The sequence below is a fragment of the Phyllostomus hastatus genome, unplaced genomic scaffold, assembly GCF_019186645.2.
Source record: "Phyllostomus hastatus isolate PE091 unplaced genomic scaffold, TTU_PhHast_1.1 phas_scaffold_182, whole genome shotgun sequence".
NCBI lineage: Eukaryota > Metazoa > Chordata > Mammalia > Chiroptera > Phyllostomidae > Phyllostomus > Phyllostomus hastatus.
This window is the reverse complement of record NW_025334013.1, coordinates 207,489-235,012: the sequence shown is the minus strand read 5'-3', so window position 1 is coordinate 235,012 and position 27,524 is coordinate 207,489. Positions and strand designations below refer to the sequence as shown.

The following is a 27,524-nucleotide window of genomic DNA, read 5'->3' as shown; positions in this document are numbered from 1 at the left end:
CGTGACAAGCCTCGCATGGCCTTTGTCCTGTAAGCCTCTACTGGCTAAATACACATCTGCCCAGGGCAGGGCTTGGCGCCCGGGACCCACAGTAACTGGGCCTAAAGCGGGAGGGCCCTTTCAGCGGGCCGCAGGGGCAGAAGCTGGGCCGCGGTACGGGGCCTCCCTTGGGGGCCGGAGGGCAGGGCTGGCTGGCTGGCGTGGGAGAAGGCCGGCCCAGGGGCACTGAGCTCTCCGGGTTCTGGGTTGGTCCCCCGCTGCTGCGTGAGAAACGCCCCGGCGCGGAGCCTGAGCGCGGCAGGTGGCTGCCAGCTTCCGTGGCTGGCGGGGCAGCGGGCGGCCATCGCCGTGCGGGACGGTGGCACTGTCTCGGCAGGACCCCCCGCCCCACCGGGCTGTCCCCCCGGTTGAGACCAGCTGCACCCCTTTCGGAAGCAACCTTGGAAGTGCCGTCCGGTCACTCCGGCCACACGTGCCCCTTCAGGGTGGTGAGTCCTGAGACGAGGACCCGCCCTCGGTGCCCGGGGCACAGCTGCCAGGTCCGGGCCGAGGCCCTCGGCGTTGCTTTGCTTTTGTCCTCGGAAGCCACCCATCCCGTGTGTGGGCCGGCCCGGCGCATGGCGAGCGGAGCGGGGGAGGCGGCGCGATCTGCTTCGACCTCCCTCCTTGGGCGGGACCGGGCCCCGCGCTGGGCTCCCCGCACCCGGTCCTGCGGGTGTCCCCTCAGCCTCTGCAGCCCGTTCCCTGCGTGCTCCCACCCGCTCGCTGTGCCGTCGACGCCGGACGTCACGGAGTCGCCCCCTGCAGCCCCTCCCCCGTGGCCGAGCCCGCGCTGCCCGGCACCAGCTTGGCGGGGCCTCGGTGCCGGCTTCCCGGTCGGGTGTGGCTGGGAGGGCCTTTGGGTGAGGGTGGTGTTTCAGTTGGGTGCCGAGTCCAGCCGGCCGCCCTCCCCTAGGGAGGCCCCCCCATCCGTCGGCTGGGTCCCTCCTGCCTGGTGGGCCTCCTCCTGCCCGCTGGCTCTCCCGGGTCCCCCCCCCCCCCCGCACCTTCCCAACCGCTGAGAATCCTAGCACGTTGCTCTGTCCCGCTGGTCCCGTTGCCGTGAGAACCTGGCGCACTCGCTGCACAGAGGGGGTATGGGTGGTCCCGTGGCCTTGGGTGGGGTCGGGGCATCCGCCCACCCCCGCGGCCCCCGGTCGGGTCAGTCAGAGGACCTGGGTGGGGACCCAGGAGTCGACCCGGACTGTCCTGGGGGTGGGGATGCGTGATCACAGGGGCTCTGAGACAGGAGGGCCTGGGGGAGCGGCCCAGGGGGTGTGCCGGCCAGTGCGATGCCTCCCTGCCATGCCGTGAGGGTTTGGGGGGCCCCAAGCAGCCATGATTTGGGGATTCCAGGGGCCTGGAATGTGGAGATCGAAGGCAAGGCCCCTCCCCCCCCCCCCCAAGGCTGCCTGGGTGCTGACCCCCGGAGCGCCGCGCTCCTCTGCGCAAGGGGCCCACGCTCACACCCTGGGGGCCTCGTCTCAGCACCTCCTCCCACTCGGGTCAGAAAGCCCTGGGCAGTGGGGGCGTGGGCAGCACTTGCACACCCCGGCCAGGCTGCTGGGTGGGGGCGCCCCCTGCAGGCGGCTAGAGGATTGCCACCCAGGGGCCTGCCCCTCCCCCATCTGTGGGCCCCCGGGCGCCGGCTGGGGACCAGGGTCCCCGTCACTGCCCCACAGGCAGCTGCGACCTGGCCGCCTCAGTCCACCACTGAGGCGGGGCTGTCTGTGGCTTGCTGACCACGGGCAGGAGGCTGGCTCCCCTCCGCAGGTTTGGCTGCTGAAGAAGGTTCCAGCAAGGCCAACAGCACTTGGAAGCCAGGCCCTGCCCCTCCAGCCCTGCAGCTGACTAGCGGCCTCTTCTCGAAATTCACCAGGTGACCCTTGGATCCTGGGGCTCGGTGCCCCCCCCAGCAGGCCTGGGCACACTGCTGTGGTCTGGGGTCCTGCCGGTGGCCGCTGGTGCGTGTGCCCCAGGCCGGGGCACCCAGCCAGGCTCCCCGCCAGAGTAGTGGCTTTTCCCTCATGAGGACCGGGGGCCGAAGCCAGCCGTGCAGCCCGGCCTGGGAAAGGGGCCTGGTCTGGAACGCCCGGGGTGGGGGGGACAGCCAGCCATTAAGGCCGCTCTCTAACCGGGGCGATGGATGGGGTAGCTGGTAACCGAGCCTCTCCCAGGGTCTGCCTGCAGCTGGGAGGAGCTAACCGCCTCCACCTGCCCCCCCCCCGGGCTGAGTCCCGCAGGGGTGGGGGCGGGGGCTCCGGGGGCTGGGTTACAAAGCCCTGCGGACGGACTGGGTCCTGGAGGGGAACCAGGGTCCTGAGCCAGCCCACGTCCCCACGAGCCCCAGCTCCGGGCACAGCTGTGTGGACGGTGAAGCGCCTTCCCGGCAACGTGTGGAAGGGGCGGCCCCAGGAACGAAGTGCAGGGAATTGGTCCCACCTGTGAGGGGCAGGGGAGCGAGGGGCTGAGCCCGGGCACGCCTCCACCTCGGACGGACCGCCTTCCCCGGGGGCAGCAGCAGAAAGGCCCGCAGCTGCTCAGGAGCCCCGGGAGGGGGTTGTTTTGCAGGCCCAGGCTCCTCTGGGGCAACCCCGGCCTCCGGAGCTGGCCCCGCGCTCCGCCGGCAGCTCCGTGCGGCCCCCCACTTCCTGCTGCTGCAGGCCACCCAGGGGCTGTGACGGCTCTGGACAAACTCCGCTACAGGAGCAAGCTGTGAGGAATGTCACGGGTTTCAGGAGGCAGGACGGAAACCAAAGACGTGGGGACTGTCCAGTCCAGATGGAGGCGGACCTCTTGAGTCCCCACCGGTGACCCCTTCCTGAAGTCGAGGCACTAGTGCCCTGTACTTGACTGCCGCCAGTCTCCTGTGTGACCCCGTGGCCACCCCAAACCGATATGCCGCGTCCCGCCCCCAGAAGCCCCCCTGCGACCGGCCCCTGCAGCCCCCAACCCGACACGAGCACCGTCCGTCCTCCGTGCCCGTGAGTTTGCCGCCTCAGGGACGGGAGACGGGTGAACTGCACAGCGTGGGACCTTGTGAAACTGGATTTTCCCTGCAAGTGCCCTGGAGACCCCCCAAGCTGTTGCCGGGAGCTGTCCGCGGTGTGGCCTCCCGAGGCCCAGGGCCGCCGCTTGGGGCTTGGTGACGCTGCACGCGCCCGTGTCTGCGGGGTCAGCACCCGGGACACGGCTGCTGGTCACGTGGAGAGTGGACCCCCCGTGTTTTCGGGTGCCGCCACGCAGCCTCCGGGAGCTTGCTCCACGTTCCCGCCCCCCAGCAGCTCCCCCCCGCCCCCCGGCTGCTGTTCCGATGGCTCGGATGGCTCGCGGTGATTCGGGGGGTTTCAGGTACATTTCCCTGGGTGGGGGGGCGTCTGCCTCCTGCGTGTGCTCTCCAGTGAGGTGTCTCTTGGTGTCTCTTCCCACCTGCACATGTTTTAAACTGCATTTACAAACACAACACATTCTATTTCCTTTCCCACTTCGTCTGAATTAACAAAACCTCAAGTAAAAGATGGACATCTAAATTCAACTTATACAAAGGTTTTCCCAAAGGTTCTCTTAAATTTTCCAACACTGTGCACCAGTTTAGTAGGATTTCGCCTTACATACCAAGTGCAGGTAACTTCCGGCACAGCGATGACCCCGCAGCGAAGCCCACCTGCCTCTGCACACACGACCCCAGCTTGACCCTCCCTCTCCTGCCCCCCCACCCATGGAGGATGTCTCCCAGGGCCAGAGGGCGCCCGCTGAGGGTCACGACCACCCGGTGGCCTGAGGCAGCACCCCCCACCCAGACACTGCTGCAGGGCTGGCCAGAGCCAGCTGCTCCCCCCACCCGCCGGGAACTCTCACTGAGCACCCGCCTGCCCCCGTCTCACGCCACCTGCCCGGTGGCCTTCAGGGACCGTCTCCGTGGGACCGCCGTGTGGTCGCCTGCATGTCTGTGTCCTCGGGAGAGTGAACAGTTTCCGTTTCAGCGGAGACACTTTTCTTCAGCACGATGAGCTCCCAAGAGGTGTCCTCACTCCCCCCTGACCCGATGGAACCTCGCGTGGGGCTGTGGGGAGTGGTCCAGAGACCCCTCTTGAGGTCCTGTCTGGGCCGCATGGGGTCACTGCCCGCCACCTTTACCCGAGGAAGACCTTTCCTCAGCTTCACCACTTGCCCTCCCCCACAACAGCTTCACAGGTCTCCTGGCCGCCCCCCGCCCCCGCCCCGGAGGGGCCGTGACCCTGCTGCCTCACAGGATGGGGATGGGACAGGCCTGCACAGCCCAGGCAGGTGCTCCGGGAAGGTGGGTGTCCAGGCGGGCCCTGCTGTGGCCCGAGCCCCAGCCCCACGGGTAGGAGCAGGCAGACCCCAGGGCCTGGCCGCGGGAGGGGACGGGGGACGCCTGTGCAGCAGGTCCAGGTCATGGCAGACACAGGTGGGATGAGCGCCGTCACCCAAGCACACAGCCCGAGGGCGGGGGTGGGGTGAGTGCCCTGCTCAGCTGGGACATCGCCTGTCCTGAGGACGCGCCCTGGGGACCAGGCCAGGCTGCGCTGGGCGCGGCTCAAGCCAGAGCCCGGCACCGTCCGCACAGCGGAGAGCCGGGGCGGAGGAGCTGCTGAGGGAGGCTGAGGGGCCAGGAGAGCGGCACGGTTTCGGGGACGGGGAGCGGGGGCGGCCACTGCTCGTGCTCAAAGGGGCGTGTTTCCCGGAGGGGCCGGGACCGGGCGTCTGGACGGGTGGGCGGGAGGTGAAAACTAAAGCGGAGACGGCCTTGTGCTTCTGGCCAAGATGGAGTTACCGGGACCCATCTCCACCCCTCCCCCAGCCGACACCCACACAGGATCCCGGCGGGGACCCCGGTTTCCAAGGCTCTGGCATCAGGCGACAAAGCGCAGTCGTTCCGAGAAATGCGCCCGACCGCCCCTCACCGCCCGCCTCGGCTCAGGGAGGGAGCGGCGGGCCCGGGGACCCTCCGGCAGAGGCAGGCACCAGGCCTGCAGGGCCCAGGGGGCAGCTGCGTGTGCCCCCCCGACCCCCGGGGCTCCGGCAGAGAGCCCGGAGGGCCTTGCTGAGCACGGGGACCCGTGCGTCCCCGGATGAGCACTGCTCCAGACCCCTCGAAGAAAGGCCCCAGGGGGAGACCCCCTCCCACTCCCTCCTGCACGTGGCAGGGCAACGCTCAGGGCGCCGCGGAGTCCAGAACTGTCCCGCCCCAGCAAGGTGAAGGTCCCAGCTGGCAGCCCTTCAGAGATCGCAAATGCCCCAAAGCAGACAGACAGCCGCCCTGAAGAAGCTGAAGGCTGAGAACCTCCTCACCAGGAAAACCCCAGCTCCGGGAGGCTTCTCGGGCACGCACGGGATGGAGGGGACAGGAGGACAGTGACAGCATGACAGCACGGAGGAGGGGCCGCCGCCCCGATGGCGGGACGAAGGGTCCCGAGAAAACCACGGCCGTGTCCCTCACAACGCAGACGCAAAGGTCCTTGGCAAATTAGCTCTCGGCTCAGACAGTCTGGGCAAGCTGCGCACTGTGAAGGGGCCGGTGGGGGGAGTGTCTCCCCGGGGATGGGGGGCCAGCTCACCGTGAGGAAACCAAAGGAGCTCACTGCGTGGACGGACCGAAAGAGAAAAACCTGGGACCATCTGGATAGATTTTTTAAAAAAATGTTTGACACCACCCTTCCTGATTAAGAACAAAAACCAAAACCCCTCTCAGCCCTGCAGGAGTGGGGGGAACTTCCTCATCTTAGGGGGGCTGGGTTCCCTGGGGGCCGGGGCCTGAGGGAGGGGTGGGATTTCCCAGCAGAGCTGCCGGTGGGGCCGGGGTCCCGCAGGGCTTCCAGAAACTCCCGCACATAACAAGTTAGGGACCGCATTACTGCTCACTCGGGGACTTTGTAGGACAAACTCCAGCCCCAAACTTTCACGAGGGCCCTGTAAGGAGACTCCTCGGAACCTCGGCCCGGCTGCACCCACCAGCCCGAAACCGCCATGGGGCCCTTCCCCAGTGCTGGCCAAGCCCCCTCCTCGCTGAGTGCGCCCCCGCCCAGGCCCAGGCCCAGGCCCGCAGAGCACTGGGCATCCTCTCGCCAGCAGGTTTCTGGGGGCCCGTACCCGACATTTCCGGGAAGTGCTGGCGTGGAAACGTCACCTCTGATGTGAGATGACACTGGGGAGGGTTGGGGCTGAGGCGGCAGCCTCGGCAAAACGCCCCCCATGCGCTGGGAACCACCGCGTCCACTGCTTCGGAAAACCACCCAGGCCGTGGCGGCTGCTCCTGGGCAGGTGGAGCGGTGTCGCCCTGCGACGCAGACGCACGCGCAGCAGGCCGGGCACCCGGGGAGCCGCTTCGCAGACTGCAGAGCGGGTGCTGCCTGGCAGGCGGAAATCGGGGCTCTCAGGCGCCCCACACGCCACAGGTCCGGGGTTGCTCCTGATCGCACCGGCCCCCGAGCGATCACATTCCCAGGCACAACTCGGCTCCCGGGTGTCTCTGCCGCTGCTGCCAGAGCCACTGTCCTGAAACCCTGCTGCTGGCAGCAGCCTTCTCGTCCTGGGCGCTCACACCCGAGTTTCTGGTGGGTGGACACAGGGTGTCTCCAGACCTGGAGACACATCAGCTGGGGCCAGAGGCCCCAGGGGCATCCTGGACTCAGACCTCCGGCTTCCCACGAGAGAAGCTCAGCAACTGCTGTCGTCCAGAAGAGAAGGCACAGGCGGCTCTCCCTGGGGACACAACACCCTTGCTTGGGGGACAGCCCCCACCCCTTTCAAGACTGGTGCTCTGTGTCCGCTGAGCACGCAGGGTATTCACACTGGGGACACATGTCCTGAGACAGCACCACGACAGAAGGAGGACCTGCAGGACTCGGCCAGGTGGCCCACACTTGCAGCTCCTCGCCCTGACCAGCACCTGGCTGGTGCCCACACGACCTCAGGGATGCCGACAGGATGCACAGCTGTCACGAGCACACATCCGACTTGACCCACTGAGAGATGGTGACTTCTGCAAAGCACGCAGTAGCAGTGTTTGTTTTGTTCTGTCCAGCGTGGCTCAGTGGCAGAGCCTGAGGCCACACACACACGCATTCCGCCTGCCTCAGCGTTGGCACGAAGCCAGCCCAGGGTGCTGGTCCTCTCACCTAGACCTGGCGGCCTTTGGGGCCGAGTGGGGAGCGCCCAGGGGTCCATGAGGTGGAGTTCCCGCGGGAAGAGGAACCGGTCCCATCAGCTCCACCAGCGGAAAGGAACCAAGGTCACACCTGCCTGCCCACACTCACAGGAAGTGGGTAAGTGCGTGCAGGGAGTCCTGCAGAGTGCGTGTGAGTCCATGCACCGCGTGGATGTCCTTCCTGGCCCAGGCCAAGGCCACAGATCTCTCTGCTCCGATTCCCCAGCCCACGCACTGCTCTCAAAGCAGCGGCCCTTGGGGAAAACCGGCTCCACCCAACGGCACAGAGCAGCCCTGGTGACCTTTCCTGCCAGCTGTGCTCCGTGGGTCAACCACTAGGGAAGGTAGAACCGTGCGGGGCACGGAACGGGCAGCGGCCGGCCTCGCTCTTTTCTCCCAGAAGCTCCCTGGCACACACCCGCCCCTCGGGGCCAGCTTTGCACGCCCTAAAGGTGTTTGCCGGGAAATCCTGTTTAACCCTGACCCCACAAAGGCTCGACATCACCCCAAGAGTAGTAGCCCTGGGCTGCGAGACAGCCCGGGAACAAAGTTCCTTCCGCAACCTCCCATCAGGAGTTGCCCGCAGGGAAAACCCCGCCCGGCCGCCGCGCGGACCGCGCTGGCGCGCGGCCCGGCGTCGGGGCGTCGGGGCCGGAGCGGGCAGGTCTGCGCTCTGCAGGAGGCGTCGTTAGCAGACGTCGGGCGTCACGGAGGCGCTCGGCTGGAAAGCAGGTCCGTCTGCGGGCTCTGCGGTACCCCCAGGCGGCGGCGTCTCCAGCCACGTGAGCGGCACCGTGGGTCCCACTTGCCGTCACTTTCTCGAGTCCCGTCAAGGGGCAGAGGCGCCCAGGGCCGCGTAGGCCAGAGGCCGGAGCTCTCCATCCCCACTCAAGACCACAGACAGACACCACCAACGCCGTCGCCCCGCGGGCGGACCTGCTGTCAGCATTTCGCAGCAGCCTCCACTAAGCGAGAGACGGGCCGAGACAAAAGATCCGGGGCTTCCTCTCGCAAGGAGCGCCGCGCGGACAGCAGGGGGACCAGAACCAACAGCCCGGTTTGTCTGGGCGGACACAGCGCGGCCCAGAACGCGGCTTTCCGGCGCCTCTATTGGCCTGTTGCAGCCAACCTTTCCGGTCTCCTAGCAACTCCCAAGATGGCCTGCGCGCGAGGGATCCTGGGCAGTGTCGTCCCTTCCCTAACTCCGTAGTCCACTCCAGGGCCGGGAGCCTGGGACCGAGGAGTCCTAGACTACACTTCCCAGATCGCTCCGCGCGCGCCTTCTACGGCCTCGCGAGCACCCTGTGCCGGAACCCACCTGGCGAGAGTTAGCTCTCGCACGGACCGCCGGGATGTGTAGTTTTGGTCTGGGAGTCTCGCGCCCTAGAACCTGGGCTGCGGCAGCGGAGAGACTACAAGTCCCAGGGGTTACGGCGCGACCGCCTGGAGGGCGGGGGGTACGAAAGAGGAACCCAAAGGGCGCGGGGGTGAGTGAGGGGCTGGGGGCGGGCGGGCTGCGGGGGCCGCGGGGACCGCGGGGACTGGGGGCTTAGGAGCGGCCCTAGGAGCGCGACGCCCGGGTGGGGCAGTCTCGGTGGGGGGCGGGGCGCGGAGGCCGGACAAAAATCCACGGGGACCCCAGAACGACCGGATCCCCGGGCGTCGTGGCCCGAGGGAGCCCCCGTCCCCGGACCGGGAACCCCGTCCCCGAACCGCCTCCCCACGCGTCCGGCCGCCCTGGACCGTCCGGGACCGGACGGGCCTCCTCTCAGAGGTTAGCGCCTCCATCGCTGCGAAATAACGCAGGTGTAGCCGTGACGCAGGTGTCCCCGTCGCATTGGAGCGGTGTCGCCGAAACGCTGTAATAGATGTTTTAGTTCCGGTGTGATCTGAGACCAGGTGGCTCGGGTCCGTCTTGTACAGCGTTTCCAGGAACAGCGTTCTGGCAACTACAGCGTCTGCCCCCGAAGCTGCTTTGTGGCTGCTATTAACCGCCGCGTCCCAGCGAATGCGCGCTTGTTTGCGTTGTTCTCAGTGTCGCCGCCGCGAACGGAGGACGCACCCTTGGTCTGTCCCTGTTGGGCTTCGGGGTCCAGCCGGGGTCCTAATGCCGGCTTGTTCACAGAAGCTTGTTTCTAGACGAAAATAGTCTGGATCGTGCAGAAAGCTGCTTTCCCTAGCACGTGCACACCCCGTTCCGCCCCGCCCGTTCCTCCCGAAGGCAGAGCCAAGGGACGACTTGGTGGGGGGAGAAGCGGACTAGGTTAGAGTTAGCCCTGCAACCAGCTGGCAGACTGCCATGCCCCGTGCGCAGGCGCGCGGTCCCGGTGGTCGCCCGGTGGGGCCCCCCCGCAGCCTGTGCACGTGGTTGTCCTGCCAGCACCTAGCCCCTGACCGGCTGACTGCAGGTCGCCCCCTCCCCCCAGTTACCTTCACGTGGGACTCGATTAGAATCCCCGTGACCTGAGGATGCTTCATTGAAAGCAGCTCTTCGCAGGAAGAACAGGCGCTTGAAAGACCGTGCACCAGTCGTTCAACTTAAACTCTCAGATTCCCCACGACCTTGCAGAAATGGTTTCATCCAGTTGTGTAGCTTTCTGGCCCCACTAGGGTTTCAGAACGGAAAGTGAACTGCGTTTACTCAGTTGGTTCTGAGGTGTGATTCCCATCAGTGACGAGCAGTGCAGGCTGACGGGTTTAGGCAGATGCGTCCAGCTGTGTTACCTGCACCCCCGTCACGCTGGAAAACGTTCTGTCGCCCCTGAAGGTCCCCTCCTGTGGGCTGAAGGCTTGTGTCCCTGAGTCCCCGAGTCGAAGCCCTGACGCTGTGTGAGGGTGCAGGGGGGGCCTGGGGAGGCGCCTAGGGTGACCTGAGGTCAGAAGGGTGGGTCCTGGTGGGGCAGTGCCCTGCTAAGAGGGGAGGGACCCCTGTCCCTGCTCACGCTCCCTGGAGAGGCCACGCAAGGACCTCCTGCCCCCGAACCGTGAGAAACAGGCGTGGTCTCTGCCGGCCTCGGGGGGAGCCGGGGGTTCCTCCTGTTTGGCTCCTGCCGTGGAGGTGGTGCACGTTCCTGAGCCTGTTTCCTGTGATGGGTTCCCACTGCCCTGGGGCAGATGCCCGGTGGAGGGGCCCTGCCTGGAGCTCACTGACCTGAGCCCTCCTGGCCGCTTCGAGGCCTGGGCACCCCTTTTCAGGAGTGCCCGGTCCAGCCTCTGCCTTTCCCCAAACTACTGAGCCGTGAGGCTCAACAGATGTGTTGCAAGTGTCACCTCCCCTTCTCTGATCTGCCAGTTCCTTTTGTTAATGGTCTGCAGCGTTTTTAAAACGGCCTCCAGAAATCCTGGAGTAGGTCCAGATTCCAGGAAAGCTGCAGGCAGCTCCGGGCGTCCGGACCGGAGCCCTGGGCGGACCCCGGCGCATGCGTCGACACTCAGGAGCAGCGTGGGACGCCGCTGCCTCCCGCGGCCTGGACGCCGGGGGTCCTGAGCTACCTGCCCCTCCCCCTGCCCAGCCCGTGCAGGATGCCACACGTCTCCTTTGCCCCCCTGCTCTGTGGCAGCGTCTCGGCCCCTCCTGGGTCGGCATGGCCGCTTTTTGGAGACGGCTCCGGTGTTTTGTAGAGCACCCCTCACGTTGGGCTTGTCTCATGTGTGTTCTCCGGTGACATCAGGGTTGTGGGTGTGTGGGGACAGCACCCCGCAGGTGAGGTGGCCCCCACTGCATGATATCAGGGGCACCTGACGCCTGCACGACATTCCGGGGGTGTCGTCCGGAGTCACCTGGGTCAGGTGGTGTCACCAGTGGAGTTGCTCTGCGTCCTGTCCCTCCTGCCCCTCCTGGCACCGAGGGACCGGACCCTGTGTCCCGTGTGGAGGTTTGTGGGGGCCGCCCTCCCCTGACGTCTGTCCCTGTGGACTCACGGGTGTTGTCCCAGCCGCTCGTGCTGCTGCTCGCAGCGCCCGGCCTTGGCCTCTGCGTCCCTGGGACGTGCCGCCATCCCGCTGGCCTTGAGCGCTGAACAGAAACGGTGTTTTGTGACTCAGTGTGGCCCTGGGGGTGCCTCTCACCGGAGAGTGCTCGGAAGGGCCCCGACTCCTGGGCTCTCCCATGAAGCAGGAAAGGAGGTCCCTACGTGGACGGTTCAGGTCCCACCCTGCAGCAGGGGGGCTGCTGCGTGCATGGCATCAGCAGCTGCCAGGCGAAGAGAAGCAACTCACTGCAGAAAGGGGGTTCCTCAGGGAAGGGCGAGGGGGCGGTGCTGAACAGGCCAGAGAGGAGGAGGTTCTGTCGCTGCTCAGGACCGCTCCCCGATGTGTGCATGTGTCCCGCCCCGTCCCCTCCCCGCCCCTCCAGGAGGCTGGCCCTGGCCCTGGGCAGTGGGCCCTCCCCCAGGGCCCTCCAGGCAGGAACCCTCGGTCCCTTGCCCGCCCCAGATGCACTGTCTTCGCTCCCCTGGGAGGGAGGCAGTTCCCCGGGGGTTGCTGCTGTGGGCTCTGCCTCTCGGACCGAAACTGCCTGCCCGGCTGCCCCTCAGCTGCTTTCGTCAAGTGCAGGGTTTTCTCAGAGGTGACTGATGTGTGAAACACTGGCCTGGCTGTGTCTGAGGCGGACGTGACTGTGGTCACCGCCCGAGAGTGGACAGCAGTTTGCTCAGACTGGCAATTTGCCTCAGGGACGTGCAGGTCGGCTTACGGAGCAACGTGACCGTGACGACAGCTCAGGCCCCAGCCGGTGGGGGACGGCACGAGGTGACAGTGGCCAGGCCCGTCTGGGCTCACGTGCAGGGACTGTTCATCCCGCCCGCCCGCCGGCCCCACCTCCGCTCCGGCCCTCCTCCGGGGAGCTGCTGGGGGTGCGGTCCAGAGCCCAGGTCAGATGGTCCCCCTGCCGGCCGGCTCCCTGCGGGAAGCCCATCGAGGCCCTGCCTGGCTTGGCTGCAGAGTGACCCTCGGGTGCCTTGACTCCCCAGCCTCGCACCAGCAGGACTCAGGCCACAGGACTCCCAGCAGCTTGGCAGTCCTGGCCGCTGAGCGCTGGGCGGGTGGGAGCTGGACGTCTGCCACTGGCGTCCCGGAGGGCAAGGGAGGCCCCCCGCCCCCCAGCCCCGTGGTCCCCCAGCGCCCCTCTCTGTTGCAGACCCCGACTCCGGGACATGGCGCTCCAGCGTGCCGTCCTCCTGGCCGGCCTCCTGGCGGAAGTCGCCGGCAAGTCCTCAGAGAGCGTGGTAGGTGCCAGGAAGGCAGGCTGGAGCCATCCAGCCCCAGCCCCCCATGGAGGTGGGGCCCTTCCCCTGCGGTCTCGCCCCCAGGTCCCGCGTGAGCCGCCCGCCCGCGGGGCCTGGATGCTGACTGCCGTCTCCCTCCAGGGCCAGCAGCCCGAGTGTTGTGTGGACGTGGTGGACTCCAACACCACCTGCCCGGGCACGAGCCTGTGCGGCCCAGGTAGGCACTTCGGCGTGAGCTGGCGGAGGCCAGCCCCGGGGGTGGCTCTGTCAAGCTGCCCACGTCCAGCGGGGACCAGGAGGGTGCTGGGAGGGGAGTGGGAGGGGCAGGCCCCATGCAAGCCTCCCTCCCTGCCGCTTCATCCCGGGCGGCGCGGGCCGTGGGGAGACTGGCGCCAAGCAGTGGGGGTCGGGGGTGCAGGGAGGCCGGACCCTGGCTCTGCCCCTGGGAGTCCCGGCTGGGCCCTCGGACGGGGCCGGTGGGGGAGACTGATGGGGTGGCAGTCAGAGCGGCGTGAGCACGTGCGTCCAACATGGAGCCCTCGTGGTGTGTGGGGGGGGTGAGAGCGCCCTTCCTGCACCTGCGTCTGCGTCTGCGTCTGCACCTGTGTCTACACCTGCGCGTCTGAGTGTCTTGTGCTGAAGGCAATGCTTACGTCCAAGAGGCACACTTCGCGGCGATGAATGCCGGCTCCCGTCCGCCCTGCACTTGGAACCAGGAGTCGGCAGCCGTGGAGGCACAAGCAGGCGGGAGCCGCTCAGGGCGCTGTCCCACCGCACAGGGCAGCCTCGGTCCCCGGGAGGTGCAGCGGGGGGGCCCCCTCTAGTGAGGCCTCTGTGGTGGGGCTGGCAGGTGGAAGGCGCCCCGTGGGAGGCGCCTTCACGGAAACAGAGGGGGACTGAGGGCTGACCCAGACTGGAGCCCGAGGGCGGCCCGCTGAGACAACGTCCAGGTGGGGCCGGCCTGAGGACGGGGTGGCCATCTGCGACGGACTCCTGGTCCGTCACTCAGCTGTCTGGTGGTAGTGGCCCTGGGGTCCTCGTGCCCTTTGTGAGCAGCCCACCCGGCAGCCGGCACGAAGGGTGTCCCATGGGACCTGCCGAGGTGACTCCAGGTTGCCCAGCCTCGGTGTGCAGGGCTCCAGGCGGAGGGCAGCTCAGTTCTCGGTGACTCCCGGCCCGGGACGGGAGGCAGGTGTGGGGGGGGGGGCTAGGGAGGCCCACCCGGTCCAGCCCGCAGGCGGGTACCCCTCCGACGGGAGCAGGCCCGGCCTCCCGTGGGCACTCGGGCGCAGCGGGGCTGCTGCTGCGGCGCAGTTTTTCCCTCGCCCGGCTGCCGCAGGCGGCCCCGGGAGGACCGACCTGCTCCCGGAGGCCGCCTGGCCGGGCCTGGCCGCGGGCTGAGCGCCCCGTGAGCGCGGCGGGAGCTGCGATGCCGTGCGAGCTCCTCTCGGCCTGCGAGGCGGGGCCTTTTCACGGGAATCCCGCAGCAGACTTCTGAAAGCCAACCGGGGACTCGTCCTCGGGCGTCTCGGGCAGGGCCGTCGATCTGGGTGGGCCCCTGGCCTGCAGGTCCCCCGGTGTCTGTCTGCAAGGTCCTGACCCTGCTTGGAGGTGGCCACCCTCGCCGGCCAAGCAGGTCCCGGGGGTTTTGGAAGCGCCCGCTGGCTCCAGCACCAGCCTTGGCGCCTGAAGCGCGTCTGGCCCCGGCGCTCCGGCCCTGCCTTGTCCCTGCACTCAGCAGCGCAGCTGGGGCTTCCCGGGGAGGCGCCGCCTCGTCACCAGGCCCAGTCCCGGGCCGCCTGGGGTCCCACGGGGCCCATCCGGGCACGGCCTCTCGGGGGCTCCCGTGGGTCCTGGCTGTGCCGTCGCCCTCCAGGCCCTGCCGTCGCCCTCCAGGCCCTGCTGCTGCTTGGTGTCACAGCAGAATGGCCTTCCTCTTGCGCTGGCCATCTGCGTGGGCTAAACGTCTGAAGTCCTTTGTGGGGGCCTGTGGCCTCCCTGGACACAGCCACACCAGCACTGGCGTTTGGCACCTGCACTCAGACTGGGCCGGGCACGCTTGCTCCGCCTCTGTGCCGAGTGTTGGGAATGTTGAGAAATAATAATGGGCCTGGCTGGGGTGGCTCAGGGGATTGAGCGTGGGCTGTGACCCAAAGGGTCGCCGGTTGGATTCCCAGTCAGGGCACGTGCCTGGGTTGTGGGCCAGGTCCCCAATGGGAGATGCATGAGAGGCAACCACACGTTGATGTTTCCCTCCCTGGGAGAGAGAGAAACTTCTAGCATGGTATCTTAATATCCACCACGATAGTTATGGTCATCATAGCCATAATAATCATAATAATCTTCATATCCATAATAATCTGGAGGATATCCATAATCTGGGAGGGTGCAGCTGGCAAGACGACTGTCCGTCAGTCACGGGCCGGGGAGAGCTGGTCTGCTCCCCGCCCCGGGGCAGGGGGCAGCTGGTGGCGGGGCGGTGTGGGTGGGAGGGGGGTCTGAGTGTGAGTGTGCTGGGACCCCGGGGAGGGGCGGGCTGCAGAGCCAGGTCACACCGGCCTGAGCGAGGGCCGCAAGCCCCAGGGGGAGGCGCTGAGCCTGGCAGCCAGGGCCGCGGAGGCGGGAGGCCCTGTCTCGAGTGCGACAGGACGGCCTAACTGGCGCCCGGGATGAAAACCTGCACGGACGGACGCTGCGGGCGCTCGGCCGGCGGGTGGCGAGCTGAGCCGTCTCCCTCTGCTTCTGCCGCCCAGGCTGTTTCCGGCGCCGGAACGAGGACGGGAGTGCCAGCTGCGTCCGGTGCCACGGCGGGCCCCACAACGGCTCCGAGTGCAGAAGCCGTAGGTCGCTGTCCGCCGCCACCCCCCCCACCCCCCCGCCCCGACCCCCACCCGGCCTGCTCCGCACCGAGTCCACATCCCCCGGTTCTGGAGGGACGGGTGGGGGTCGCCCTTCCCGCCCGACTCCCCCTGAGTCTCGTGTCCGATCCGGACAACTGCAGGCTGAGGGCTGCGCTGCCTCCGTGGTCACCCTTTCTTGTCACTCCCTTGGCGGCCGTGTCTCTGGCTCCCCGGGGGTCCTCGTGGGGTCCCCACGTGAGGCCCAGCATTAACAGGCGTGTTCCCCGCAGCTGCTGGCCAGGGCACACAGCCCCCCGTGAACCGGAACACGGGGGCGCCCGGACAGCCAAGTCTGGGTGAGTGTCCCTGCTCCCCAGACCAGAGCGGGGCCTCTGTGCGGGTCGTGGGGATGGGGGTGCGGGGTGTCCTCAGAGCTGTGCCCGGTGCAGACAGACCACCCTGCCTGAGTGCTGCCCCGGGGGAGCGCTGGACAGTCCCAGCGGGCGGAAGCCCTTACAGCATGCGTCGCTGCCCCTACCTCCCTCCCAGCACTCCCAGCCCTTGGTCCGTGGGGACCCAGGGCATGTGGTTCTCCGGAGATCGGGGGGCAGGCCCTCCCGCCTGCCCCCAGGGCTCTTCCAGGACGTGGGGCTGGGGGGGCTGCAGACACTGCCCCAGACAAGTGCCCTCACCTCCTGGGCAGGCTGCGGGGCATCCGTCCTGCCTGAGACGACTGGTGGGGCTGCTGCAGGCAGGTGTGACGGTGCTTGGTTAGGAGGGTCGTGTCCCCTAGGGCCTGCTTCCTGGGCACCTGGACTGAGGACCCTGTGCTGACCCAGACCACGGAGCAGCTGAGTTTAGGGTGGGGTCTGCCCACAGCCCCGCCTCCTGTCCCCCAGGGCCGGGCCAGCGGCAAGGGTGGCGGCTGCAGGAGGGGCTGCACACACCTGGCCCCGGTGCAGCGGGTTTGGAGCAGACACACCTGCCGACCTGCTGGGAGACCCCCTCCTGGCTGCTCGGCCCAGGGCTGTGCAGGGGCTGCTGACGCGCTGCCCTTGCCTGCAGGGGGCCCTCAGGTGGCAGCCTCTCTCTTCCTGGGGACCTTCTTCCTCAGTTCCAGCCTCATCCTCTCGGTGGCTGGCTTCTTCTACCTCAAGCGCGCCAGCAAACTGCCCAGGCTCTGCTACGGAAGGAACAAAGGTGCTCGTCCCCGCCCCGGCGGCCGGCTCCTGCCCAGCCAGGGGCTCCTGGGCAGCAGCCCCCCACGAGGCCCCGAGCGCTGCCTGGCAGACCCGGGGGGAGGGGCTGTGCTGGCCCAGGGGTGCGGCCCTCTTGGGGTCTCCACGGAAAGGGTGCTGCTGTGACTCCACACGCTGGGCCTGGACACCGGCCCTGCTTCCGGAGGACAGGGGTGTCACCCCTGCTGTGCCCTTCAGGGTGCCCAGCAGGTGGGCGGCCAGCAGACCAGACTCCTCAGCAGACAGGGCCAGTGGGTCACACCCGCCGCCGCCTGCATCGCCACTGGGCATTTGGGTGGAGCTGCTGCAGCTCCCTGTCCTGAGCGGGGGCTCTGGCCTCCCCCACCTCCCAGGATGGGGGCTCTGGGGTCCGCGCTGGGAGCCGCTGGCCGTGGTGGGCACAGGTCTCAGTGTGTGCGCTGTGCAGGGGCCGCTCGGTGCCCACTTCCCGCTACCCCAGAGCAGTCCTTGCTTGGCCCCAGGAGTCACGGCCCTGGGAGTGGCCAGGGTGGTGGTGGTGGGGGTGGTCCCCCTGAGGCCCCTAGTGGGGAGCCCAGAAGGGCAGCTCGCACGGTGTGGCGGCCTGGTGGCCTGGAGGAGCACCCTGAGGGCTGGCTGGTCTCTGCTGAGAGCGGGGAGCTGGGGCCTGGGGGCGGCTCCTCCAGGGGCTGGGGCTGGGGCGGGGTGTGTGGCCGGGCCTAGGGCACTGCTAGGCAGTGGTGTGGAGGGACCCCTACCTGCCCAGTCCCACGTGACCCCTGTGCTCTCCCCCACAGCCCCGGCCCTGCAGCCTGGCGAAGCCGTAAGTAACCCCGGTGGGCTGGGTGCCCTGTGCCCTGCGGGGCCCTGCCCTCTCACTGTCCTTTCCTTTCAAGGCCGCGATGATCCCCCCACCACAGTCCTCAGGTACGTCGGCTCTTACTGCCCTCACCTGCTGGGATCCCTTGTCTCTGGGGGAGAATTTCAAAACGCCGGGGCTCAGCTGCCCCCGTGGGGCCGCCACTGGGACAGCTGGGACCGCCGGGGACTTGGGCTCGGTGGTGTCTGTCCCCACGTCCCCCACCCCAGTTGCTCGGGACGCCGGCCAGTCCCCTTCGTTGGCCACAGCCCGTGTGCCTCTTCCCTTTCGTTCCCGGGATGTTGGGTCCGCGGAAGCAGGAGGAGGACCCCCAGCATGGGGTCAGGGGTCACCCCTGCCACCCTCACTGGCCCCTTCACTGAGCCCCAGCCCTACCTGAGTGGCGGGCGCCCGGCCTTCTGGGTCCCCGCCCCCAGGGATGGGGGTTTGTTTTACCGTGTCAGGCGTGTGCAGCCTCAGCAGGCGGTGCCGCGAGCACCGCGGTCACCCAGCCTTGGCCGTGAGCCTTTGCCCGCCCCTGTTCTCCCACTGTTGGGAGGGTTGTGGCCGGGAGAGGAGAGGCCGCGCCACTCTGGGGGACAGAGAAGCCGCTGGATCCAGGCCAGACCGGCTGTGTTCCCCGGAGCGCTCGTCCCCGGCCCCTGAAGCGGCCGGCCGGCAGCACCTCCCGTTTCCCGCGGCCCCCGCGTGCGTCTCCCAGGGCGGCCCCCGCGCACGGCCCGCCGGGCAGAGTCAGGGATGGAGCTGGGGGTGCCCCCTCCGAGGCTCCCAGCGGTGGGGTCCTTCCTGCCTTCCCAGCCCCGGTGGCTCAGGCGTCCCCGGGCTTGTGGCCCCTTGTGAGGACCCTGGTCCCTGGAGTTAGGGTTCCCTGGAGGACCCAGGGGGACCTCAGCTCATGTCCCCCAACTTCGTCACAACTGCACCAACCCTGTTCCCAAGTGAGGTCACATTGCGGGTTCTGGGGCCAAGACTGCAGACACATCTGGAGACCACCATGCACCCTGTGGTGCACCCTGTGACCTGTGGCTCTGGGTCCTGGGTGTGGCAGGTGCTACCCAGGCTGTGGTGCGGGGGGTGTTGCGGGGGGGGGTGGGGGATGGGGACAGCCTGCGTCCATCGCGAAGCTCTCTGCTGCAGTGACCCCACTCGGGGGCAGGCCGAGTGGGGTGTGCCCCCGTCCCAGACCCTGCACTCACCCCCCCCCCCACCTCCCACCCTGTTTCAGTGCGGAAGCCACGCTACGTCAGGCGGGAGAGGCCCTCGGACAGGGGCGCGGGCCCCGCCGCTGTCTCCTTGGTGGAGGCCCGGGTCAGCAACGTCTGACCCCGAGGCTCACCCGCAGCTCTGCACGCCGCCGAGGAGGAGGCCCCGACCACACGGCCGGGCTCTGTCCCGGGAGGCTTCCGGACAGTCCTGGACTTGCCCCGGCCCAGCCCTCGTCTCCCAGCAATGGGCGCTGCCGAGCGGGAACCGGGGGCTCCTGAAGAGGCTGCGCTGCCGAGCCAGGCCGCGAGGGAGGCCACGAGGGCCGCGGCCCCGGGACGGACAGCCCAGCGGGCAGACACCTGTCCAAGGGCAGTGAGGCAGAGGCCTTGGGGCGTCCCAGCCGGTGCCCGGACTGGGGTGGAGGACAGGGGCTCAGCACCAGCCCTGGAGGCCGAGACCCCCGAGCCTGTGAGCCCTCGTTTCCAGGAGCCGCGGGAGCGAGTCGCCGGGGTCCTGGGGGTTTCTGTCTGTGAGCGAGGTGCGTTTGTGGAAGCGCCTGGGCCCGACGCACGGCGGGCTTTGCCCACCCAGGACGGCACTGCCTGCAGCTGCAGGGACCACGGCTCCCGCGGAAGGCGTGTTTGGGGCCGTCCTTCCCAGACCCTCAGCCGAGGTCCGCACTCGCGCCCTCGGAGTCTGGTCCAGGTCCGAGGAGCCCGAGACGGGGCTCGCGCAGTCGGCCGCCCGCGCCCTCCGTGTGGCGGCGCCGGCTCCAGTGCGCACACGCGTGTGCGTCCTCCCGTCCGGCGGCAGAGAGGGCAGGCGCCCTGACACCGCGTCCAATAAACTCCTGGGCTTCCCCTTCCTGTCCTTGCGGCTCCAGCTTCGTCTGCCCCTGAGCGGGAGCAGCCCCACCGTCCAGAGCAGCTTCCCCCCGCTGGGGCGGGGGCGGGGGCATGGAGGGCCCTCGACAAGGACCGGGACACCCCCGCCCGAAAGCCTGCGCAGAGGCCAGGGCAGGCGCCCGCACACGGCCCGCACACTGCCCCCACCTTCTGGGACGCCCGCCGTTCCTGGGAGAAGGGGGCTTGTCCTCACCTGCCTCAGGCGGGTAGGACAACCCAGCGGCCCCCAGCCGGCAAACCTGCGACCGGAGGTGTAGCTGCTGCTCAGGGGGCTCTTGTGCAGCCCGAGCGGGCCTGCTGGGGAGTGTGTGCAGCTCAGGGGTGGCCCCAGGCCCCTGCACAGACAGGATGCCCACGGGCCCCAGGAGGAAGCGACAGGTGGGCGGAGTGCCAGCCGGAGGGGCCGCTGAGCCTGGGGGCGTCGGCTGACTTGCAGTGGGCGGCCTGGCCAAGGAGGGCCCAGGGTTTCCCCCCAGAGCCAGCAGGACTGAGCTGCCGCCGCCTCACGGCCCTGCCCTGGTGGGGGCGGCAGAGAGCCACCCCCAGGCCTGGCTGCGGCTGCCGTCACCTCGCTGCCAGCTCACCCGTCCCTGGGAGCCCTGCTCTGAGGTCATGGCCATCGGCTAGCTGGGGGAGCGTCTGCGGGACGCGGTGGGCATGGAGCATGCTCACACCCCAGGGGCTGCGGGACGGCTCCCTGAGCTCTGTCCCGTGTTCTGGGCACCGCGCTCCGGGCACTGCCTGCCCGCCTGTGACCACCAGCCTCCCCGGGGCCAGGCCCGGGCAGGGGGGCAGTCACCTGCCCCTGCAGCGCCCGGGGCTGGGAGGGCAGCCTGGCCGGACGGAACCAGGCTCGGGGCGGGGCCCCAAGAGGACGAGCCCTGGTGGAGATGGGCAGGAAGGGGTGCTGAGAGGAGCAGCACCCACCTCTGTGCTCACAGAGGCCCGATGTGGGCTTCCCAGTGCCATGGGCTTGGCTGCGCCCCTCGGGCCCGGCTGCTCTTCCTCCCGGTCTCTCTGCGTGGGAAGGGAGAGGGCCAGTCTGTGCGTGGCCCCACACGCCCCTGCCCATCAAGGGGCCCATCCAGCCCTTGGCGGGAGGAAGCTCACGCCCGCTGCTCCCAGGCCGGCACCAAGCTGCGCTCTGAACTCAGTTGGGGATGACCCAGGAAGCGGCATGGTTGACCCGGACAGCGGCTCCAGCTGCGCAAGCCTAGCGGGTGCCCTCCACCCTCCCCGTCTCCCCCCACCCTGAAACCCAGGGTCCCTTCGGCCACGCCCCTCCCACAACCCTGCAGGTCCCACCAGCTCTTTTGGAGTTTGGCTCCTCCCCCCACCCCCTGCCCCACACTTGGGAGGCCCTTCCCCGGACCTTCGAGGCTGCGGCCTGGGCCTGGCGCCCTCGGCCACAGCAGCCTGTCCTGTGCCACTGGGCACCCTGGGCCTGGCGCACTGTCTCAGGCCCAGGGAGCAGGGATGGGGCCGCTGGGCTCACCACCCCATGAGCTGGGCACCCCGGCCAGAGCGCAGGTGGTGGGGGTGCCTGAGGTTGGGGTGGGGACGCCATCAGGGGCAGGTGGTCTGCAGTGGGGGTGGGGTGCAGCCCTCCCCCCAGTCTGTCTCCATCCAGAGCCCCTGACCTGGGCTCCAGGCCCTCACAGACGAGGCCGAAGTGAAGCCAGTTTGTGGGGTCACAGCTCCGGCCAAAGCAGACAGGTGGGGTGCCATGGGGACCACCACGGAGGTCAGCAGGGGCTGCACTCACCACCACCCCCAGGAGGTGAGCACAGTTCAGGGGGTGCAGCTCATTCTTTCCTTCATCCTCAGCACCAGGAGGAGCCCTGACAGCCAGCAGAAGTCAGAGGTCAGCGGTGTTGGGAGGAGGGTGCATGGGGCAGGACTGAGTGGGGCTGGAGAGGTGCAGTTGGGGCTCTGGGCATGGGCCCCAGGAAGAGCCGGCCGCAGCAAGGCTGGGAGGGGCGGCCAGGCTGACCTCTGGGGACCTAGCTCTCACTGCGGGCGTTGGAGGGGCAGGACTGTGGGGCGCACCTGCCCGGCCCGCAGAGCCACGTGGTCCAGTGCCCGGGGCTGGGACCCAGGCTGGACCCAGGTGTGCAGCCCACCCAGATCCCAGGCTTCGTTCCAGCCTCCACCTCCCAGGTCGGGGGCCGTGTCCCAGAGCCTCAGTGCGTGTCCCTGGGTGGTGGGGACAGGGCAGCAGAGCAGCCGGCAAGTCCGCCAGTGCCGGGCCAGCAGGGGGCGCAGTCCGGGCCCCCGACGAGGCCTGCAGTGCCTCACACACGTGGCCACATGCTGTGCCAGGTGGCTCCCGGTCCTGGGGAGGGCCAGGGCAGGCCTTGGAGCATAGTCCTCTCTGCCCACGTGGCGGAGGACGTCTGTGGCTGAGGGTCCGGACCCCCTGTCTACGAGCCACACTGGAGAGTGGTGTCAGCGAGGGCATTGTCCTCCCCCTGTCCGGTGAGCCCCAGGGCTACGGGTCGCACATGTGCACACACCTGCACACGCAGGGGCATGTGCACTGTCACACTCAGCCAAGAGGATGTGCTGGTGTGTGCACACCCACCCGCCCCCACGGAGGACGCGTGTGGCCGTGCATGTACGGGCACGGCTGCTCCCCAGCGGACTGGAGGGCGAGCGGGTGTGGGGACCGGGGTCTGGCCCTGCCTCGTGGCCAGCGAGGCCTGGTCACCCCCCCCCGGGGGCACGTTCCTCAGGTCTTCCTGTCTCTTTGACTCTGGGCACTGACTGTGCCCTGAGGAGTTCTAGTGACCTCAGAGCTGGGACATTCCCAGGAGCCTTCAGGATGGTGTCCTCAGAGCAGGGCTGAGGACACTTCCCGGAGGTCCCCACGGAAACTCGGCCCCGTGGTGCACAGCTGGGCCAGGCCACACCCCCACCCAGGAGCCCACCCCGCTCTGACTGAGTTCCCACCCCCCCCAGCACCCGCCCTTCTCTCTGCCTCCCCATCCCCCTTCTCCGGGCCCCCACCGTCCTCGTCAGGCAGCTCTCTGAGACCCCCGTCTTGGGCACCCAGAGGAGCTGGGGCCCCTTCCTGAGCCCAGGCCCCACCTTCTCTGCCTGCAGGGAGAGGCCGCTGTCCCCGCCTCCTGCGGTCACCCGGCATCTCTGCGTCCACACCAGGGCCTCAGCCGTCCACCTACCCCATCTCCCGCGGCTGGCTCCTCCTGGGCTCCCGCGCCCCCACTCACCTCCTGAAGCTGGTCTTCCTCTTGCTGACCTCTGACCTCTGTGGTCTCTCAGTGCCTCTCCTAGTGCTTTTGGGGCTGCGGGTCTCCGGGGGTCCCAGGCCACCAGCCGAGGTGGTTGGTGGGCACCTGCCCGGTGGGTGGGGGCAGTCTCTGGGTGTAAGGCAGGCCACCTGTACCACCCGGGCTGGACACCACTCCCCACAGGCGCAGTGTCGGGGTCACGTCTCAGCGCGGGGGCGCACCGCCCTGAGGTCAGCTCAGACGTGCACTGAGGTGCTGTGCGTGGCCGGGGTGGGGGGTGGGGGGCAGCCTGCCACCACTGCAGGGGGCGGGGCATCAGGTGTGGGGCCGTCTCTGGCCCAGGGTGGGTGTGAGGGGTGCGGTCCAGGCCCCTCTGGCACAGCCAGGACCCCATGCTGACTGGCTGAAACCTCTCCTCCCCCAGGGAGATTGACGGCGCCCCCCTCCCGGCTGGGCAGGGCTGCCTTGGGCTCCAGGGTCCCACAGCGGACACTGAGCCCTGACAAGTCCTGGTGGCTGCTGTGTCCTCACCTCTGACCCCACCCCTCGGGGGAGCTTGACCTCTCACCCTGTTCCCTGGGCCCAGAGCAAGGAGACCTTTCCCTGCCCCCCAAGGCTTCAGCGGGCAGAGGCGGGGCAGCAGAATCGCAGGTTTGGGAGGGCCTTGCGTGTGCACACTGGGGTGGCACACGTGTGGACACACGTCAGTGGGCCGTGTACACGGGGCGGGGGCTGGAGAGGGGCCGTGAGGAGGGCATCAGTGGACCACAGGGTGTGATAACCTGGGCTGAGATTGTGAGTGGGGGGTTGGCAGCCCCTCAGGGGCTTGGGTGCCACCAGGGCCCCAACGGGGTGAGCTGATCTGTCTCTGGGGGCCACTCGGGCATCGCAGGGGCCAGTTTTACCCAGACCCCTGAGGACCTGCCCGGACTGTGGAGGTCTACACTGACCGCACCCCCTAGTTCCGCCCCAGGCTCTCACTTCTCACCTCTGACTCCCCGCCCTCTGCCGCCCAGCTTGCCAGGGAGAGGACAGGAGGCCAGCCAATCCCAAAGCCAAGGCCACACCCCTGGCCAGCATGACAGGAGCGTATAAATACACCTGCCAGGACTCACGGCCAGAGAACGCACACCTGCCTCAGTACTTGACACCTGGAGGAGCACACGCAAACCCCTGAACCCCACCTGCCCAGAACACACCTGCCAGGCCAGGGCCGCCGAGACAGCTGCCGTCCACCAGCCCGAGGAGGGACACCTGCCCGGTGAGCAGAGGCTGGGACTGCCTCGGAGGCGGAAGCAGGTGCTGCTGGAGCGGGAGAGCTTGGAGCCTCAGAGCCCGGCTGTGGCCGCCCGGGAGGACCATGCCCCGGCCCCGCTGACCCCTGCCCACCAGGTAAGGCCTGCCCGGCTGGCACTCACCTCTCACCTGCACAGGCTCAGGGTGGGGCAGCTCCTCGGGGGTGCGGCCTCAGACCAAGGAACCGGTTTTGTGGGGCACACGGGCCTGGGCGAGGACAGCCCACAGTCCCCTCGAGCCTGCCGCCTAACCCGCCACCTCTGCTGTCATCCGGATGTGGTGACATCTCGTGTCACGATGTGGGGGGCGCTCATGACCTCACAGTGATGTCACCGTGACTCACGGCAGTCTGTCACGATGCAGCAGCACCGCACCTTCACGGCGCGCCGCTGAGAAGCCACCCCACTGGCCCGCCTGGACCGACCGGAAAGTCGGGGCCGGGTCGCCTCTGGGGCCCCTGAGCTCCTTGGGGTCCCGTGGTCAGGGTCTTCCCAAGGCCCTGGTCTCCTCTGCCCACTGTGTGGCTGCCTGGGGCGGAGACCTGGGCCCAGTGGAGGGGCAGGGCCGGGCAGGGCCCTGGCCAGCAGGCCGGCCACCCGAGCTGGCCAGGGAGACAGAGGCAGGGTCTCCCGCGGAAACGGGGGGGGGTCGGGAGGGCACAGCTGTGTGCTCGGCTGAGAGGGGGCAGAGGGCACCGAGTCCCGTTCCCTCCGTGGGCCGGGGGCTGGCTCTTCAGGCCCAGGGCTCGGCTGGAAGACAAACCCTCCTCGGCCACCAGCCCCCACCCCTGGCCAGGCACCCCCTCCCCCCCGTCTCCTGTGGGCTGACGGCTGAGCCCAGCCAGCCCAGCGCCTGGGCCTCGCCCAGCTGCCTGACAACTGGCCGCCGGCACTGGGGTCTGTGTGCAGACCCACTCCCCTGACCCGGAGCCGTGCCCGCCCGGGAGAGCCCGGGGTCACCCGGCCCAGTCTCCCTCCCTCCACGCTGCCTTTTCTGTCACACGACCTGGCCCAGCCTGTCAGAGCCCATGTGTAAATAGTAACTGTTGTGGGCCATTGTCATCATCACCTTTACCTCTGCCAGGGGGCACAGCCAGGTAGGGCAGGGCCAGCAAGAGGCGTCCACAGAGCAGTCGGCACGACACCCTGTGCCCAGGGCCCCGTCTGGGCTGGTCAGGCCTAAGCACTGGGGGTGCTGCCCCAGTCTCAGCGTGGGAGGAGCTGGAGGGGGTGGGACAGGGCGCAGGTGGGACTCTCTGGAGGTGCCCACAGACAGGCAGTGGCCTTCCCAGGGTCTTTGGGACTGGTGCCGGGCAAAAGAGAGTGACAGGCTGCCTTTGTGTCACTCACAGTCGTCTCTGTTTGTCCCACAGCTCAGAGCCATGGCATCAGACGAGCAGGTGTGGCATACGGCCATGCCACCCCCCCGCCAGAGCAGCGCCACGGCGACAGTGCCCCGGTCCCTCAGCTCGGCCAGCAGCCCCAGGTCCCCCGGCTCAGTGTGCAGCCCCCGGTCCCTCAGCTCAGCCAGCAGCCCCAGGTCCCCCGGCTCAGTGAGCAGCCCCCGGTCCCCCAGCTCAGTGTGCAGCCCCCGGTCCCCCGGCTCAGTGTGCAGCCCCCGGTCCCCCGGCTCAGTGTGCAGCCCCCGGTCCCCCGGCTCAGTGTGCAGCCCCTGGTCCCCCGGCTCAGTGAGCAGCCCCCGGTCCCCCGGCACCCCTGGCTCAGAGAAGGTGGCCTCCCCGCTGGAGTGCTCCATCTGCTTCTCGGGCTATGACAACATCTTCAAGACACCCAAGGAGCTGTCCTGCACTCATGTCTTCTGCCTGGAGTGCCTGGCACGGCTGGCGGCGGCCCAGCCAACGGGCCGACCCGGCAGTGAGGCTGTGCCCTGCCCGTTCTGCCGACAGCCCACAGCTGTGCCCGCCACCGGGGCCCCTGGGCTGCGCACCAGCCGTCAGCTGCAGGCCAGGATGCCGGCCCACCTGCGGCTGGAGGAGCCTGTCTGGTTGGAGGGCACCAAGCTGTGCTGCTGCCCCCAGCCCTCTGCACCTGGCCTCCCGGCCCCTGGCTTCGTGTGCGTGGATGTGGGCCTCAGCAAGCCCGCCGAGCCCACCGCGCCCATTCCCATCCCGGGCCCTGCCAGCCGCCGGGGCCGCCTGGCCCGCTGCTGGGCACGCTGCCAGGACTGGAAGCGCATGGCACTTGTCACGGCCCTGCTGCTGGTGCTCTTCTGCGTGGTGCTCTGGCCTGTGCACTGTGCGCTCAGGACCGGGAACCTGCACTGCCTGTCCCGGCCTCCGGCCAGCACTGCCCCGGCCACTGTCACCTACGCAGCCACCTTCTCGCTCGGGCCCCTGGCCGACAACTAGAGCTGTCCCATGGCCCACGTGTGGGTTCCCAGCCCACAGCTGGAGTCACGGGTGCAGCAGCTGCTGGGAGTCAGCTCCCCAGGGCCCCAGAGGAGCCCCAACATCTCGGAGGACCCCCTTTGGCTCACTGCCCCCATTCTATGGGGCTGGGTCCTGATGGGGTGAACAAAAGGCTCCCCAAAGCCTCCAAGAGTCACAGGCTCCTGTGAGCCCCAGGGAGCACCCCCTCACTGCCACTGTGCAGCTGGGGAAGCAGGCTAGGAGAGACGGCCGGCCAGGCCCCTCCCTGCACACACTGTGAATGGCCCACAGGGCAGCCCCTCGCTGGGGGGGGGGGGGCAGGTCACCCTCACTTTCACCACTCACCCAGGGCTCCTTCCCCAGACCCTGCCCAGGCAGGGGGGCCCCTTCCATCGGCGGGGGGCCGACTGTGCCCTCCGACAGGGACACGGAGGAGAGGGGCCGAGAGCCAAGCCTCCCAGTGCCCATCCCACCCTCCTCAACTGTACATTTCTCAATAAATTGTTTTGTATCCACACTTGGTAAGGGGTCCTCACCTGTGCGCCCTCTCCCCTGCGCCACCTAGTCCTTCCCTCCAGAAAAGCCCTCCATCTGCCCCTGCCCCAGAGAGCCTCAACCCAGAGCATGCCCCTACTAGAGCCGACTCCCAGCAGCCCCGAGGGCAGGCGGGCCCCAGGTGCCAGGGGGCCCAACTCCCGTCTCCCCCGGGCTGTGGGTGGGTGGGAGCAGTTCAGGACTTGGCTGCCCCCTAGGTCCGTGAGGCTCCCCCAGGGGGGAGGGGAGGGCCCAGAGCACCTCAGACAGGGAGGGAGGCCTTGGTCTAGTCCAGCGCCCTCCCCCGTCCTCAGCCATGGCCCTGCTGGAAGCCTGGACTGCAGGGCTGCAGAACCCCATGGCTCCCCAGGAACGGAGAACAGAAACAGGTGGTGGCAGCCGGTGTGTCTGGACAACCCACAGACAACAGGTCCCTCCAGCAGACCCTCCCTGGGCCTGGCTGGCGAAGCAGCAGCGTCCTGTCAGCCCCACCCCAACCCCACACGGTTCTGCTGCCAGCCCCAGGAACCCTGCGCCACTGGGCTGGCACGGCCAGGAGAGGCCAGGCCAG

General features: G+C 68.7%; 2 protein-coding genes across 22 annotated transcripts; both read left to right on the top strand.

The window, feature by feature from the left end:
• The first annotated feature begins 5,653 nt into the window (after positions 1–5,653).
• On the top strand, positions 5,654–19,447 carry CUNH1orf159 (chromosome unknown C1orf159 homolog). Of its 18 annotated transcripts, none has more exons than XM_045858511.1 (9): positions 8,566–8,697; positions 12,348–12,435; positions 12,577–12,652; positions 15,189–15,279; positions 15,566–15,631; positions 16,341–16,475; positions 17,290–17,315; positions 17,389–17,419; positions 18,598–19,447. In XM_045858511.1, exons 2-9 carry the CDS (start codon positions 12,364–12,366, stop codon positions 18,854–18,856), a joined length of 756 nt encoding a protein of 251 aa, XP_045714467.1. In that variant the 5' UTR covers positions 8,566–8,697; positions 12,348–12,363; the 3' UTR covers positions 18,857–19,447. The 18 variants fall into 18 exon arrangements, with proteins under 18 accessions (XP_045714474.1, XP_045714473.1, XP_045714460.1 ...); XM_045858516.1 differs by having other exon boundaries at positions 15,189–15,275; positions 18,598–18,840; XM_045858518.1 differs by lacking the exons at positions 8,566–8,697; positions 16,341–16,475 and adding an exon at positions 5,654–7,328 and having other exon boundaries at positions 18,598–18,840.
• Positions 19,448–21,031: 1,584 nt separating this feature from the next.
• RNF223 (ring finger protein 223) lies at positions 21,032–26,930 on the top strand. Of its 4 annotated transcripts, XM_045858499.1 has the most exons (4): positions 21,033–21,199; positions 21,311–21,347; positions 23,751–24,126; positions 25,403–26,930. In XM_045858499.1, the coding sequence occupies exon 4, from the start codon at positions 25,412–25,414 to the stop codon at positions 26,396–26,398; it is 987 nt and encodes a 328-aa protein (XP_045714455.1). In that variant the 5' UTR covers positions 21,033–21,199; positions 21,311–21,347; positions 23,751–24,126; positions 25,403–25,411; the 3' UTR covers positions 26,399–26,930. The 4 variants fall into 4 exon arrangements, with proteins under 4 accessions (XP_045714454.1, XP_045714455.1, XP_045714456.1 ...); XM_045858498.1 differs by having other exon boundaries at positions 21,032–21,347; XM_045858500.1 differs by lacking the exon at positions 21,311–21,347 and having other exon boundaries at positions 21,033–21,263.
• The last annotated feature ends 594 nt before the right edge of the window (positions 26,931–27,524 follow it).

Bases quoted from the DNA above. Each gene is read 5' to 3' on its own strand.
- CUNH1orf159 (XM_045858502.1), top strand. From the start codon at position 7,229: ATGAGGTGGAGTTCCCGCGGGAAGAGGAACCGGTCCCATCAGCTCCAC. The intron at 15,280-15,565 runs GTCGCTGTCCGC...TGTTCCCCGCAG, and splicing joins TCCGAGTGCAGAAGCCGTAG to CTGCTGGCCAGGGCACACAG. The intron at 15,632-16,340 runs GTGAGTGTCCCT...CCTTGCCTGCAG, and splicing joins GCCCGGACAGCCAAGTCTGG to GGGGCCCTCAGGTGGCAGCC.
- RNF223 (XM_045858498.1), top strand. From the start codon at position 25,412: ATGGCATCAGACGAGCAGGTGTGGCATACGGCCATGCCACCCCCCCGC.